This window comes from Rousettus aegyptiacus, unplaced genomic scaffold (assembly GCF_014176215.1).
Source record: "Rousettus aegyptiacus isolate mRouAeg1 unplaced genomic scaffold, mRouAeg1.p scaffold_m13_p_6, whole genome shotgun sequence".
Taxonomy (NCBI): Eukaryota; Metazoa; Chordata; class Mammalia; order Chiroptera; family Pteropodidae; genus Rousettus; species Rousettus aegyptiacus.
Window position 1 is genome coordinate 87523842 of NW_023416309.1, and position 17446 is coordinate 87541287.

The 17446-nt window shown below is 34.0% G+C and overlaps 1 protein-coding gene across 1 annotated transcript in view; it reads right to left on the reverse strand.

The window, feature by feature from the left end:
• BRIP1 (BRCA1 interacting protein C-terminal helicase 1) overlaps positions 1–17446 on the reverse strand; it is a 145413-nt gene that overhangs the window by 35575 nt on the left and 92392 nt on the right. The window contains 2 exon segments of the mRNA XM_036222337.1: positions 6331–6452; positions 7437–7596. Of these exon segments, the coding sequence (XP_036078230.1) occupies positions 6331–6452; positions 7437–7596 (282 nt within the window).

Consider the following 17446-nt stretch of genomic DNA (forward strand, 5'->3'; position numbering starts at 1 on the left):
TATTAGGTTATAAGGCAAAGGCATGGGGAAGTTACTCCTGCAATTAAATTATAAGACTCCACTTTAGCAGGCCTTAAATTTTGTTGGCCTTAAATAACCTGCCATGCTGTGAGAGGGTCTGTGAGAAGGCACTATGGCAAGGAACTCTGAGTAGCCTCTGGGAGATAAGAGCCCATGGCTGAATCAGTCCTAAGCCATAAGGAACTGAATTCTGCCAAAAACCAGAATGAGCTTGGAGGACTCCAAGATCCAGATGAGAACACAGCCCAGTCAACACCTTGACTGGAGCCTTGTGGAACCCCAAGCAGAGGACCCAGCTAAGCCATTCCCAGACTCCTGACCTATATAAACTGTGACATAAAAAATGTGTGTTGTTTTAAGCCAGATTGTTTGTGGTGATTTGTAATGCAGCAATAGAAAACTAATATAAAATTGAGCAACAGCCAGTATAACCAATATAAGATACCCCTCCATTTATTATGTTCTACCATGTAAAATGCTATTGGGATTGAGCATTCCCTTCTACAACTCCTTTAATGATTTATGATTGTAACAATGCACTGAATTGTCTTATTATGTTATATTAATGTTTACTTCTGTCCTCATTATTATATAATAATGATTACTACTGTTATCATGCCTTACTTGAAGTGTCTAGGTATGAAGGGTTGTTTTTAACAATACCAAGTAAAATAAACAAAATGAAATACTATTTTAATAATTTACATTAAATATATTAAATGTATACTTAACCTTTAATTAATGTATTAAATACTTAAATATAACTATTTAAATATATAAGTATAAATAATTGAGACTTAACTAAACTTATATTTAATCATTAATTAAACCAACATTTATTGAACACTCACTATATTCCAAAGCAATACTTTGTTTAAGAAGTTGTCCAAACTTCAAGGTATACCATCTAACAGATTATAAAATGGATTATTAAACATTAAAATATAATCTAATGAAGGCAGTGTAATGTATGTTTTAGGAAGTAACAAAAAACACTGATAAAGGTAACTATATAAGTAAATATAAAAGGCAGTACTTTTGGTTTGTAATTCTTTTTTCCTGTATGATTTAAAAGACAAATGCATAAAACAATAATTATAAATTATGTGAATATGCACACAATTTATGAAGATACAATCGATGACAATAATATAAAATGTGAGAAGAGAGATTAAGATACCACTTGTAGCTCCCAAGGTAACACTAAGAAAATAAAAAATATACATGAAAGGAAAGAAGGGAATCAAAATAGTACACAACAAAAATCAACTGAATACAAAAAAGATCAATAATGAAGGAATGAGAAATAAAAAGCACATACCATGCAGAAAACAAACAGCTAAATTGTAGAAGTCCTCCCTTATCAGTAATTACCTTAAGTATAAGTAGATTTAACTCCAATTGAAAGGCAAAGATTGGTAGAATGAATTATAAAGACATGATACAACTCAATGATATCTACAAGAATTGAAAGGAATAAGAAATCTGGACTTTTATTTTACATCATATACAAAAATTTATTCAAAATGGATCAAACAACTAAATTTAAAAGCTAAAACTATGAAACTCTTCAAAGAAAACATTAGGAGCAAATCTGCATGACCTTAGATTTGGTGATGGTTTTCTAAATATAACACCAAAAGCATGGACAACAACAACAACAAAAAACAGATAAAGTGAGTTTCATTAAAATTTCAAATCTTTGTATGTCCTTTATATCCTATAGAAGTATATAAATATTTTCAATAACTTGTTTAATCATTTATGAATTTTAAGAAACCATCCATAAAGATGCTCTGATTTATTTCAGATATTGATATTTCATATATTTAGATATTTCAGGTGTTGACTGTAAATTCTGGTCACTTATCCAAATGATAAAAGTCCTTCTTAATTACTAGAAAAATTGCATACCTATACTTTTAAAGCTTATAAACACCAGTCTTTTGAATGGATGCCTTACAAACATCCCATAGTTATGAAAAAAAAATGCCAGGACTCCTTTTGAAGTCTTAATTCTAATTCCTTTGCCATCTGTGGTGGAAAACACCCACCCTCATTCAATGCTCCTGACTTTGGGCTTGGGCATATGACATACTTTGGGCAAAAGGTTAGAAGATATAAGTAGGTATTTGAAAAGTGCTTATACAGTCAAGCCTGCCCTCTTGTACCTCTGCCACTGCAATGACAACATGTTTTGGCCAGTCTCTGGGTCCATGAAGAATGAAATACACATGCAGAGCAGAGCTGACCCAGATGAGCCCAACATACAATTGTCAAACCATAGCAGGGTGACTAAGCCGAGCTTAAATTAGCTGAACTATCCAATCAACCTCAAACTAGATCTAGTGCCCAGCCATCTGCCCCTATAAATGTGTGACCCATAACAAATAATTGTTTAAAGTCACCGATTTTTTGAATTATTTGTTACATAGGACAAACTGATTCAGACATGGCAATAAGAAATACATTTCTCTTACGTCAGGTTTTAGCAGTAAAGAATTTCCTGCTTTATTTGTCCCTTGTCCCTGCAACTTAGACTACTCTTTGGTCTATTCTAATTGGCCTGAAACTTCTGGAACTGTGAGAGATACTAGACAAACTAGATAAACTTCTTTAGAACCACTCTCCCCTTCCCTACCCAGACCCCACTAAATCATCTGTTATTTTGCTGTTGTAAACAACTAGAGCCATCCAGAGTCAGATAAGCAGAACTATGACAAGCAGGATTATTACTGAGGAATGTCAGAGCAGACTAGCAGGTGTCTTCTTTTGTATGACAGACTGATGCTGTCTGGGAAGAACTTATCCTGAGGAGATAAAGCATTAAGAATGCAAGATTGGCATAATAACAATTCCTAGAATCACAGTTTTGGGGAATAAGGATAAAGAATATAGAAAGTAAATCTAATTTTTTTTACAGGTAACATTTTAAGAATTTTCAAAGAATAACATAATAAATAACTGTATTCTCATATTTTCTGGAAGCTTGTTTTTTACTAAAACAAACAAACATTAGAGAAAAAGCTAAAGTCCCTTTGGAAACTACCTTCGATATCATTTCCTTCTCTTCTCCTAGACAAAATCACTATTATGAGTTTGATGTGAATCCCTTCAGGTGTTGTTACTTCTTTCCTGGCTCTCAAGAACTCATATCCAGAAAAGAGAAGATACAAGCAAAAATTAAAAGAGCTAGTTTTCAGGGGGAAATAATTCATATTTAAGACACTGGAAGAATGTGTGGTAGAAAAAAGGAGAAAGGGGTTCTTTCTACTTTACTAAAGTAGCATTGTGCAATAATACAGGGCTAAGGTAAAATGATAAGACATCAAAAAACGACAGTACCACTGCCAAGGGCAGTGCCATCAGCGGCACTCGGCTTCAGTGGACTGCAGTTATTGTCCTAATGCTGCTGATGGTGAGCACAACAGTTTTCTCGAGTAGATGTCAACTGTTTCATCAATAGCAATAGTCAGAAGCAGTGTTAGCCATTTTAGAATAGAAGTCCTGGTATGGTCATCAGTATTCTCAATGCTAGCACTGGTAGCTGAAGAAAGGTATTAGAAGTCACAAAAGTTAGTGTAGGCTGAAAGGATTAGATGCCCCTTCAGGACTTTCAGAAATTCTAAGGAGGTCCAGAGTTTAGGGAAGAGTATAAACTAACCAGAGATATATTGTTTATTACTGTTAAAATAGTAACAATAAAGAAGATGACGGCCTGGGGAAGGAACTCTTGCTTTGGTATGAGACCCTAACGGGTTGTGCCCTAGGAGGAGGGATATGAATTTTATTTAATGCAGTCAGCTGAGTGGCCAAAAAGCAGGGAGAGTAAACCTCAATTCTTGATCTCAGATTGGTAGCATCTTCAAATGCCTGTACGAAGTAAACAAAAATTCTCCCTGATCAAAGATAACATCAATTAGGTTTCAAATTACTACTACAAATAATTTTTCAAATATAATATTTACCAAACAATCAGTGATAATGAAACAAAATTCCTGTCTCTGGCCAAGACCACAATAACTGGTTTAAGAATATCTCCCACTGTAAGTAACTGTAAAACTGGACACAATAGATCAAGTAATTGCTTTCAGGGAACAGACACTCGGTACCATAAGACTAATCTTGGAGGTAACGGAAATCCATTAGGTGAACTCCATGATTCTCAGCTCACTTCTTTGGTATATTTTCCTGACAACAGCACGGAACGCTAAAGTACAAGCAGAATACGATGGTCCTGTTGAGCCGAAGTGGACGAGATTAGAATGTGAAGCAGCTAAAATCACTGAAATCTACAGGGCAGAGCACGGCATGGGAGAGAAGTGAGCTAGATGGAAAGGGTCCTAAAATTCCTTGAGGCACCAATGTGTGTTTGTCACGAAGAGTTTGATAAAAAACAAATTGCTGGGCTTGATTTCCAGAGTTTCTGATTCAGCTGGTATGGATGGAGCCAGAAATATGTATTTCTATCATGTTCCTAGGTGACATTTATGATCCTGATCCAGGACCAAACTTTGAAAATCATTCTTGTTGAACAAGAGACAGTATAAGTTAAAAAGAAAATAAACCAATATCTACTAAACCTTTCCCACTCATTCTAAGTTACTAAAGAACTAAAACAGGGAGGGGTAAAAAATGGTGTATATCATAGAGACTCTGTTCATCCCTCTGGCGACCAAATCAAAGTTGTGACTGAAACAAGGAGCAAAAGCAAGGAAAAATCACCTGGGATCTAGAGGAACAAGCCATGCAACTAGGGAGAAATCCAAGAAAGCACCCTGCAACAGCAGATGGTAGGACAGGGTGTGGGGCTGCCTGGTCTCCAGTGGCTGAGTGAGACAGAGGCTGTGGCAGCAGCAGAAGCCTTTTAAAGGAGCCACAGCCAGGAACGGATTTTTCTGGTGACAGACCTACTCGCTCTGAGCACCAGTGCCAATTCGTGCATAGGGGGCACCAGGGACTTACAAGGAGACATTGTCTGAGTGAGGGCCGAGGGGAGACTCATTCTGTACAGAAGGGCCATTGTTTCCTATTGAGCCCTCCCTCATACTAGTGCACTGGACACAGTGCTGCCATAGCCCTGATGTCATCAAACTGGATAACAGAGGTCACTCTGCCCAGAGGATTCCCTGAAACTCCACCTCCCCCAACTTGTAGTCCTACCCAAGCCACATTCAGTTGTGTCCTCGGCAAGTCTTGTGCCACCTGCAGAGCAGTGCCAAGACTCACACTAGTGGCAGTTGACCTTGGTTTCTGGTGTGGCTTCTGAAGGTAACTAAAAGCATAGCATCTGAATCTTAACGGGTGGCCCTGGGGTGGGGGGCATGGCGGGGAGGGGGTATTAGAGGTTTGGGCTAAGTTTGGCCTGCAGCTGAACTCCTCTCAGGACTGTGCCACTGGACACCTACTTCACAAATCCACGCTAATAAGGCTGGGAGACTTAGGAGCTTTGCTTAGTACATAGAAACAGACATGGAAAGGCAGCCAAAATGGGAAGACAAAGAAGCAGAAACCATATGAGAAAAGAGAACAGAGATCCAGATATAATGGAGTCAAGTAATCTAATAGATGCAGAGTTCAAAACACTGGTAGACCCAGGATCTACAACTAAGGATTCTTTATTCAGTAAAGCTATCATTTAGAGGTGAAGGACAGATACAGAGCTTCCCAGACAAAAATAAGCAAAAGGAATTTATCACCACCAAGCCTGTACTACAGGAAATGCTGGGGGTACTTCTTTAAGGAGAAAAAGTACAAGACTCACTTCAGATTAAAAGACACATACAGGGTAAAAGGAAGGGGATAGAAAAAGATATTGCTTTGATGGACCTAGTCGGTATTTAAGACAGAGAAAGAGAAACACTATATGATTTCACTTTCATGTGGAATCTAAAGAAAAAGAACAAACTAATCAAAAACAGACTCATAAAGGTAGTGGTCCACTTGGTGACAGACAGAGGAGAGAGGGTTTTGTGGGTCTGGGAGAATGCAGTGAAGGGTTAAAGAAGTACAAATTAGTAGCTGATGGATGGTCACAGGGATGGGGAGCATGGTAAAGGGAATGTAGTTAGCATTTATATGATGGGTAGGTGGAAGGTCAGAAGAGGGAGGGAGCAATTGGGGGGATTATTTTGACAGACTATATAGATGTCTAACCAATGTACTGTATACTTGAAATTAATTAAAATTTTAAAAAATGAAAAAATATTAAAACAAAATTTCTGAGGATACAGAAAATATATAATTAACTTTACACAAAATCAACAACTTCTATGATAAATAAAACTTCTTAAGGTTTTGTAGGCCTACCTGCAGATCTTTCACATTTGGGAAAGGAATTCCTATAGTTATAACAGCACGGGCATTGTCATCTGAGAAATCCAGACCCTCACTCACTTTACCACGACAAACTGCTACCAGGAGGGCTCCATCTTAAGCAACAAAAATAAACATTTTTAAAAGCACACTCAAATTTCCAAAAATTGACTATTATTGTCATTTTTAAAAGGTATGAGATTGAAGTGACCATAGTAGCAAACTTAAAAGAATCAAAATGAAAAACTATTATGAGATAAAGTTTAAAAAGTTCGATGTTTTTAAATAAACAAGAAAAACAAAATTACATTTAGGTGCAATATGGTAGCAAAACAATTTACAATTTAACAACTGTGTATCATCCAGAAACTTACATATAAAACCACATACGAGTAGTAACTTGCACATAAACTAATTGTGACCCAATTGTTTTATCTCTAAAAATTTGAAATTGCAATCATTATCATTACATCAGCATTTAAAAGTTCTCAAAACAATTTAAATAACTCTTAATTTGTACCATATACAATACTGAATCAATATTATATTAAAAAGTATGTAAAACACACATAGAATACTCTTATCATACAAGTGCATTGACAATTATGTTATAGTATCTTATGATCTTGCATTGTTCATAAATTATTACTATTAGCCCTTTCTATCAATCTCTTTATGGACATTCTCTAACTTTGATATTGAGTCTTTAGTTGTGTTTTGAAAATTCAAGTTTACCTTGGATAAAAGAGTATAAGCACAAAGTATATTATTTGCATCAAAATGTAGGGCTCATTGGGCTAGCAAGGAAGATATTTATGCATGCTCTGCCTTCCCTTCTTTCATGTAGGGAAGACTATGGAATAATACCTGAGTGCATGTTGTTTCACTTGGCATTGTTGTGAAAACATTCACAGGAGAACAATACCAAATACATAAATTATTTATTTAATTTATTTTCTTTTCACTCAGGAGTATAAAATATAATTTTTCTCTTAAGTGCAATTCATTTAAAAAGATAACACAAAAACTTAACAGCACCAACTTCTTACTTTATGGTAAAAAAAGAGTTTTTCATCAACCATCCAATACTTTCCAATTACCTTTTCCTCCTTTGTACTTGACTGCATCATAGTACACCTGCAGTAATTCATCAAAATTAGTTTTTTCTCCTTTCTGTGGTTCTACAATGACTGTCTTCACCAACTCCAGATCACGCCACAAACCAGTGTCAAGCCAACGTTCTTTTAACTTTTCTAATAACTAAAAAAAAGGTAAGAAAAAAAAGAATCATTTTGTCTCCAACTGAACAAAATTGTTTTTTTTTAAAGCCAGTGTGGCTATATGTGACTATGGCAAGCATATTAATGACTGTGTTTTACTTTTCTTGTCTATAAAATGAGGAAAACAATAACATATCATAGAGATATTATTGGGTTAAAGTCATTAACCTAAGCTTTAGATAGCTTTGAACAATGCCTGGCACATACTAAGAGCACCATAAATGTTAGCTGCTGCTACTACTGTTACTATAACAATTACTGATAATACTACTGCACAGCTGCTATTCCTATTTCTATTATTGCTATCTTGAGAATTTCAAAACTAGAAAAAAAATGACTTCTGTCATAGTTGACAAAATTTATCTCTTTAAACTTAAGGCAAAATTCCTTAATATTTTTAACTAAAAATTCTTTAAATGAAGATTCTTCAAAATCATTTTACCTGATCCACAGACAGCTAAACTGTTTGAAAATTTGATCGTATTTAAAAACTGAATTGAGTAAATGTATGAGCAGAGACTCATATAGCCAACGAGCAGAAAACATACAGACATAAATGGAATATTTACAAAAATAACCATGTGCTAAATTAAAGAATATCAGATTAACCACATATTCTAACAACAATGCAACTTTGAATAAAAGTCAGTAATACAAAGTCAGTGGGAAACAAGCAAACATACAAGCCCAACATTTAAGGTTATATTCTTAAAAAACATCTGGGTTATTTGTCAATTATATTTCAATAAAGCTGGCGGGAGGGGGGAGTAACAAAAAAAGAAGGTTATGGTTTAGAGAGGAAAATACAGAATTCATAAAGTCTTTAAATATAAATGGTAAGAAAAGCATTCACAATTGCAAACATGTAGGGTGTGGTAGAGGCAATACTTAGAAACAAACTGATAGCTTGAAATGTATTTATTTATTTAAAAGATTTGAAACCAACTGAATTAAGCATTCTTTTTAAGAAGCTAAAAAATTAAAACAATAAATGCAAAAATGGTAGAAGTTAACAATAAACATAAGAACGGAAATAAATGAGAGACAAAAGAGCCATTAGTAGAGATTATTATGATGCAAGCTGAACTGTTTCACTCATTAGTTCTATGTAGAGTTCTATGCAATGTGAACCAGATATAATGTTGGCCAAGCACCGAAAAATTACCCCAATTTTTCTAGAGAAGAGAAACTAATTTTTATAAAACAGTTTATTTCCTCAGAACTTTCCCTCATCTACTTTCAGAAATAGATAATATATAATATTACAAGTGTTCTTAAAAAAGAGCCCACAGAACATCCTTGCTCCTTCCACCAGGTGAGAACACAGCAAGAAAGTGCTGGCTACTGATCAGGAAAAGGGCCCTCACCCAACTATGTTGGCACACTGATCTGAGGACTTCCAGCTTCCAAAGCTGTGAGAAATAAATTATTGTTGTTTACAAGCTACCACATCTGTGGTGTTTTGTTACAAAAGCTAGAACAAACTAAAAAAAAAAAAAAATCATTAATTGGTAAAATAGTTCACTGCACATTACACCATGATCAGGGTATTCTGATGAATAAAAATAAAAATTCCCTGTAACATCATGTTATTAGGTAAAAAATGTAAGGCTATCACTAATTTAAAAGTTTTATTTTGAGTGCTTCAAGGTACTCAATATATATGCAAATTGTATCACAGTAAAGGTGTTACATTTTTAAAAAATGATAAAAAGGATACAGAACTTCCAAATCATGAAAGGGGGAAAAAGGACAAAATCCTGAATCATTCAAATAAGACAAACAAGAGAGAAAAAGAGGTAAAAGAAAGTACAAATTAAGATGGTACAGAATAAGTATACATATACCAAGTATCAAAGCAAATAAAAATGAATTTAACTCATTTATTAAAACTGAGGCACTCAGATTGTTTGGAAGGAGTAGAAAAGGAGGATGGAAGGAAAGAGGGAGAAAAGAAATGAGGAGTCAAAAAAACAGAAAGTCTGTTGTTTATCAATAGAGACACTTAAAATCAAACCATGCCAAAATCTTGAAAGTGAAGATATAAGCAAAACCAAAACGCCAACTAAGGAAAAATCCTCAAGCAACCCAGGAGGCATGGGAAAAGAGGACATTCCAAGGACTGAAACTTTCAATGCACAGCCTATTAAAAAAAGATTCTCCCAAACGCCAAAATTATAGTAAAACATAAAATAAATAAATTTTTAAAAATATATATATATAAAAAAGAAAATGAAGATATGGAAAAAGATATGCAAGACATATGTTTACCAAAAGAAATTAGGTGCATCACAGGCATAAAAAGGACGTCAAAGCAAATAGCTTTAAAAATATATATGTTCCATATACTTAAAATGTACACCCATTAAAAAGTTATAGCATTCATGAATCTTTATGCACTTCAGACATAGTTTCAAAATACAGAAAGGTAAATCTGACTAGAAATATAAGGATAAATTGCCCAAGTTCCTAAATACTACAGAGGACTTCAATGTACCTCATCTATAGATGAATTAGGCAAAATCAGTAAGGACATAGAAGATTTAAGTTTCCAAAAATCATCAGTCTTATTCTAATATATGTAGAGAACTTGATGCTGAATAAATAAATGATTCTTTTCAAACATGGAAAAATAGCTACAAAGTTACAAAAGACATATCGATAAATTTTTGAAATGTGAAATCATACAAATCATACATTCACTGAGACTGGATATTAATAGAAGAGTCACCTTATACCAAGACAAAATAAAATTTACCTACACAGAAATCAAATTAAAATATTTCCATAAATTTCTAGGTTCAAGAGGAAAACAAAATGGAAAAAAAAATTACTTAGAAACATTTTGGACATTCTGAGTTTTCTGCTTTTCTACATGAATTTTAGAATCAGCTTGTCAATTTCTACAAAAATGTCAAAAGCAGCATTATTTAAACAGCAGAACAAACACAAACAAGAAGACTAGAAATAACCAAAATCTTTCATATATATTCATATCATAGATTATAATAAGCAATAAAAATAACAACTTCCACCATGGATTAGTAAAAAGAGCAAATGAGAAAATTTTACACAATATCAGGCCATTTTTTAAAAACTCAAAGAAAAACTAAGATGTTGTTTAGAAATATATATGCTTGGGGAATACATATATATGTGGTGAAGCCATTTTTTTTTAAAAAAAGATAATTACAAACTTTAGTACAATTATTAACTGTAGGGCTGGGCAAAGGATTGAGAAGGGAGATCCAGGCAGCTTTAACAGTAATATTTAGTTCTTAAAGTGATAGTTTTGATGTTTTCATTTTATTCATATACTTCATAATTCGCATGTGTATTACATGTGATCTTATATAAGTATGAAATATTACATAATCATTGTGAAAAGTGCAGTGGGATTATTTCTTGTGAATGTTTTTAGTAAAACCAGGGCAGCGGGGATAGAGGAATGAGAAAATAACAACAATAACAAAAATATCAAGACCCCACAATGTTCCAGAAACATCAGCTATCTAAAAATAAAGCAGAAAGTGTCATAGATGAGGTCCCTGTTTTCTTGGCACTTATAACATAGTGAAAGAATATTACATTCCTAAAGATGCAGAATAAATATAGCCTGAAACTCTAAAATTTGTATGTATAGCCCTGATTGCTTCTCTAAGCACTATACCCATATATCCAATGGTCTAGTCAAATTCACTAATTAGATATCTCAAAATTACCTGAAATGTTTTATACAAGACCAAATTAATATTTCAGTGTTTATTATCTCAATAAAGGATACCATCGTTTAGTGAGTTGTTTTTGCGAAAACACTGAGTCACCTTAATAATTCCCTCTCCCTGTAATTACTCACATTCAATCTATTACCAAGCCCTGTTATTTTTTGTCTTCTTATAAAAACATCTCCATATCCAAAGTCACTACCCCAGTTCTAGCTATCATTATCTCTTGAAGGACTACTCCAACAGTCTCCTAATTGTATTTTCTGGTTTTTATCTATTACTCTTAGGTCTTTCCATTTCAGCTGGAGCAATTTCAAGATATAAATTTTAACAAATCATCCACTCACATCTACACTTTAAAAATTCAATAGGGTATGCATCATCACACCTTCCTTGACTCATATAGAAACGCTGATTCAAACACAAAAAGAGATCAATTACTTTTATAAAAAAAACTCAGAAAACAGTTCAGAGGTTCCTGCTTCCCCAATGACAGAGAAACCAGCTGCATCAAAGATGGAAGGAAAATTTATGGCACCACTTGCCTTAGTCCCTCCCCCCAGCTCGGCATGGTAAAACTGGGAGAAAACTACCAACTCTTAGATTTTTCCTGAGGAGGGAAAGAGAAGACTGAAACATATGTTCAAAGTGCAGACTTTTAGGGGGCTGCCCAGGGAACTAGTTTTTCTCTTGCCTGAATCTAAGCACTTACAGGAAATGGTACCAGGTTGAGGACCACTGAGTAGAAAAGTGAAAGTTTAGATTATCATGCACTCATATGCCAGAGTCTCTCCCCCTGGCTAGGCATTTAACAAACAAGAAAAAGCTCTAAATTCCCAGTTTCTCCCTGGGGAGGGAAACTGTTGGACCATATGTCCAACGTTTTACTTTTTTTATGAGTAGGAGGACTGCGTGAGGGATTGGTCTGTATGTCACCCATCTCAGAGCACTGGCAATATCTGGCATACTCTAGATGTCAGAGGGCCACTGAGAACAAAAGGGAGGTGAGAAGCTTACTGGTACTCCAGAGGACTAACCATATAGCAGACGGAAGCCAATATAGCTCGGTGGCCTCTACCTTGGATGGGGAAAAGAGAAGAGTGGAGTATGTGCATAGCATTCCAACTTTTTAAAGGAGTTGCCTGAGGTACTAGTTTCTGTCTTGCCCAACTCAAAAGAACTTATGGGACTTTGCATACTCAAAAAACCTAGGGTCTACTGAGAACAAAAGAGAGCTAGCTCAGTAAATTGTAGCAGCTCCAGTAATCTGTAGTACCACAGACAAAAACCAGAGGGAGCCAAGAGACTACAACTCTTGAAAAAAAGAAAATCTCTCTAATTAGAAATCTACACAAACACAAGTCTAGAGAAGACCACCTGCAGAAAAGGTTTGAGAGGCCTCCAGAATCTGCAGTCTGACTAATTGGCAAAGGTCTTTCCCTGAATGAGGCCTGTCTATAAAAGATTGGGAGTGGTAACTTTATTTCAAATGGTCAGATACAAAGTTACATGGAAAACACACACACACACACACACACACACACACACTCACACACACACACACACACAGAGGCGGGGGGGGCGGGGAGAGAGAGAGGGAGAGAGGGGGAGGGAGAGAGAGAGAGAGAGAGAGAGAGAGAGAGAGAGAGAGAGAGAGAGAGAGAAATGGCCCAATCAAAGGAATGAAATAAATTCCAGGAATCAACCATAAAGAAAGAGGTATATGAATGACCTGACAAAGAATTCAAAATAACAATCATAAAGATGTTCAACAAGCTCAGGAAAATGATACATGATACATGAACAAAATAAGAATTTCAAAAAAGAGACAGAAAATATAAACAGAACCAAACAGAAAACATAAACAGAACCAAAAGAAAATAACTGAACTGAAAAATTCAATGGAGGAGTTCATCAACAGACTTGATCAATCAAAAATTTAAAAATCAGTGAGCTCAAAGACAATTTGAAATTATCCATTCAAAAAAAGAACAAAAGAGAGTGAAGAAAGCCTACGGGGATTTATAGGACACTATCAAGCAGACAAATATACACATATGGGAGTCCAGAAAAAGAAGAAAATGAGAGGTGCTCCAGAACAAAGTTTATTTCAAGAATTAGTAGCTGAAATATAGGGGTGGGTGAGGTGCAGGGGAGAACATTCAGATTCAAGAATCCAAGACACCAAAAAAGATGAACCCAAAGAAAGTCAAACCAAGCCACATCAAAGATAAAGACAGAATTCTGAAAGCAGCAAGAGGAAAGCAAGAACCCTATAAAAGTATCAGTGGAACAGAAACTTTGCAGGCCAGAAAAGTGTATATGATATAGTCAACATGCCGAAAGAAAAAAAAAAAAACCTGTCACCTAAGAACATTATATCCAGTAAAACTGCCAGCCAAAAATAAAGGATAAAGAAGTTCACAGAAAAACAAATGCTGAGGGAATTCATCACCACTATATCTGCCTTACAAAAAATGCCAAAGAGAGTCCTTCAAGTTGAGATAAAAAGATGCTAGACATCAACACAAAGCCCTAAAAAATGTACTTAAAGTCAAAAACTGCTGAAGAGACAAAGAATATTACATATTTTAAAAAAGTGTCAACTCAAGGATATATATTATAAACATATAATTGCCCAAGAACAAAGCCCCCCCCAAATTAACAACAAATGGAGAAAAAGTTCTACAATAACAGTAGTGACTTCAATATCACAATTTCAATAATGAACAAAACCACCAGACATAAGTTAAATAAGGGAAAAGAGCACTTGAAAAACACTATAAACTAATTAGATCTAACAGACACATAAAGAACACACCACTCAACAAAGCAGAATACACATTCTTCTCAAGTGCACATGGGACATCCTCTAGGATAAAACATAACTTAGACTACAATACAAGTCATAATAAATTTCAAAAGCATTGAGTGGGTTTTCTGACTACAATGAATTAAAATTAGAAATCAATAACAGAAGGAAAACTGGAAAATGCACACATATATGGAAATTAAACAATATACTCTTAAACGACCACTGGATCAAATTAGAAATCACAAGGGAAATTTAAGTATCTTGAGACAAATGCAAACAAAAATACAAACAAACCAAAACTAATGAGATATAGCAAAATAGCGCTATGAAAAATATTTATAGCTGTAAATACATGTATTACAAAAATAAAAATCTTAATATCTCACTGTACATCTTAAAGAACTAGAAAAAGAATAGCAAATTAAACTGAAAACTTATAAGGAAAAAAATCAAGATTAGAGCAGAAACAAATGAAATAAATAGAAAAATGAAAGTTAGTTCTTTAAAAAAGATTAACAAAATTGACAAATCTTTAGATTGACTAAGGGGGTAAAAAAGGAGAAGACTCAAATTACTAATACTACGAAAGGAAGGAGAAACTTTACTACCAACTTTACAAACAAAAGGATTACAAGACAATACTATGAACAACTGTATGCCACCAAACTGAATAATCTGTATGTAATGAATAAATTCCTAGAAACACACAATACAAAAATGAAATCATAAAGAGATAGAAAATCTGAATAGAACAATAATATGAAAGGAGATTGAGTCAATAATCAAAAACCTTTCAAAAAAGAAAAACCCTGAACCAGGTACCTTCACTGGTAAATTCCACCAAACATTTAAAGTTAATACCAATCCTTCTCACACTCTTAAAAAACTGAAACTTCCTGACTCATTACCCTGATACCAAAAGCAAATGAAGATACTACAAGCAAAGAAAACTACAGACCAATATTCTTTTTAAAAATTAATTCAAGAACTTCAACAAATCCTAGCAAACAAAATATAGCAACATGCTAAAAGTATTACACATCATGACCAACTGTTATTTACTCCTGGAATGCAAGAGTTTTTCAACATAGGAAAATCAATCAGTGTGACATACTACATTAATAAAAACACACACACACACACATGATCATCTCAATTGATACAGAGAAGCAATGAGAAATTCAATTCCCTTTTATGATAAAAACATTCAAACTAGGAATGGAAGGGAACTTTCTAAACATATTAAAAGTCATATATGAAAAGCCCACACCTAACATCATACTCATTGGTGAACAACTGAAAGCTTTGCCCCTAAAACAGGAACAAGACAAGGATGCTCTGATTTTGCCACTTGTATTAAACAAAGCAATTCGGCAAGAAAAAAAATAAAAAGTTTACAAATTGTAAACAAAAAAAGTAAAACTATCTCTGTTCATATATGACATGGTCTTTTATCTAAAAAACCCTAAAGAATTCACATCCCCCCCCAAAATAAAAACCCATCCATGAGAGTTAATAAATGAGATCAGCAAATTTGTAGAGTACAAAATTAATATACAAAAATTAGTTTCATTTCTATATACTAACAACGAGCAACCATAAAAGGAAATTAATAAAACAATTCCATTCAGAAGAGCATCAAAAAGAATGAAATATTTAGGAGTAAATTTAACCAAAGGGTGAAGGACCTGTATACTGAAAACTATAAAACACTGTTGAAAGAAAATAAACAAACATAAACATTCATGTATTAAAAGACTTACTACTGCTTTTATGACATTACTACTCAAAGTGATTTATAGGTTCAGTGCAATTCCTATAAAAATCCCAATGTGTTCTTTGCAGAAATAGAAAAATTCATCTTAAAATTCACATGAAATCAGAAGGGACTTTGAATAGCCAAAATGATATTGAAAGAAAAAGAACAAAGTTGGAAGACTCCACATTTTCTAATTTCAAAACTTACTACAAAGCTACAGCAATCAAAGAGTTATGCTACTGGCACAAGGACAAAAATATAGACCAATGGGATAGAAAGCCTAGAAATAAACCTTCACATATTTGATCAATTTTCAACCAGGGTGTCAAGACCACTCAATGGGGAAAAAGAGTCCTTTTGACATAGGATGCTAGAAAAACTGAATATCCGCTTAACCAAAAAAAAGTTAGACTGTGCTTATACTATATACAAATTAACTCAAAAATACCGAAAACTTAAATATAAGACCCAAAACTATAAAACTATTAGAAAAAAACATAGGAAAGAATCTTTAGGACATTGAATCTGGCAGAGTTTGATACAAAAAGCACAGGTAACAAAAGAAAAATATAAATTGGACTTCATGAAAAATTTTTAAAACTTTTGTACATTAAAGGACACTATGAAGAAAGGTAATACACAAAATGGAAGAAAATATTTACAATTCATGTATCTGATAGGAAATTATATCCAGAATATATAAAGAACTCCTACAACTAAAAAACAATCCAATTAAAAAATGGGCAAAGGAATTGAACTGACTTTTCTTCAAAGATATATGAATGGCTAATAAGCACATGAAAAGATGTACAACTTCACTAATCATTAGGGAAATGCAAATCAAAACTACAATGAGATACCACCTCACACCATTATAATGGCTACTATCAAAAAAACAGAAAATAGTGTTGGCAAGGATGTAGAGAAACTGAACTCCTCATACACTGCTGGTGGGAATGTAAAATAGTACAGCCACTGTGGAAAACAGTTTAGCAGTTCCTCAAAAAGTTTATAAACATGAAATTACCATATGATCCAGAAATGTATATTACCAAAAGAATTGAAGGCAGGGACTCAGTTGTACATTATTGTTCACAGCACTATTATTCACAATAACCAAAAGGCAGAAAAAAACCAAGCAGTCATCAACAGATGAATGGATAAATCAAGTATTATAGTCATACCATGGAATAATATTCAGTCATAAAAAGGAATGAAATTCTAGTACATGCTACAATGTGGATGAATCTTAAAAATATAGTATAAGTGAAATAAGTCAGACACGAAAGGACAAATATTGTCTGATTCCATTTTTATGAGGTAATAAAATAGACAAATTGATAAAGTAAGTAGAATAGGAGTGGCCAGAGCCTAGGGAGAGGAGAGGATGAGGAGTTATTGTTTAATGGATACAGAATTTCTAACTGGGATGATGAAAATGTTTTGGAAATGGATAGCAGCAATGGTTGTACAAAACTGTAAACATACTTAATGACACCAAGTTGTGTACTTTAACATGGTTAAACAAAAA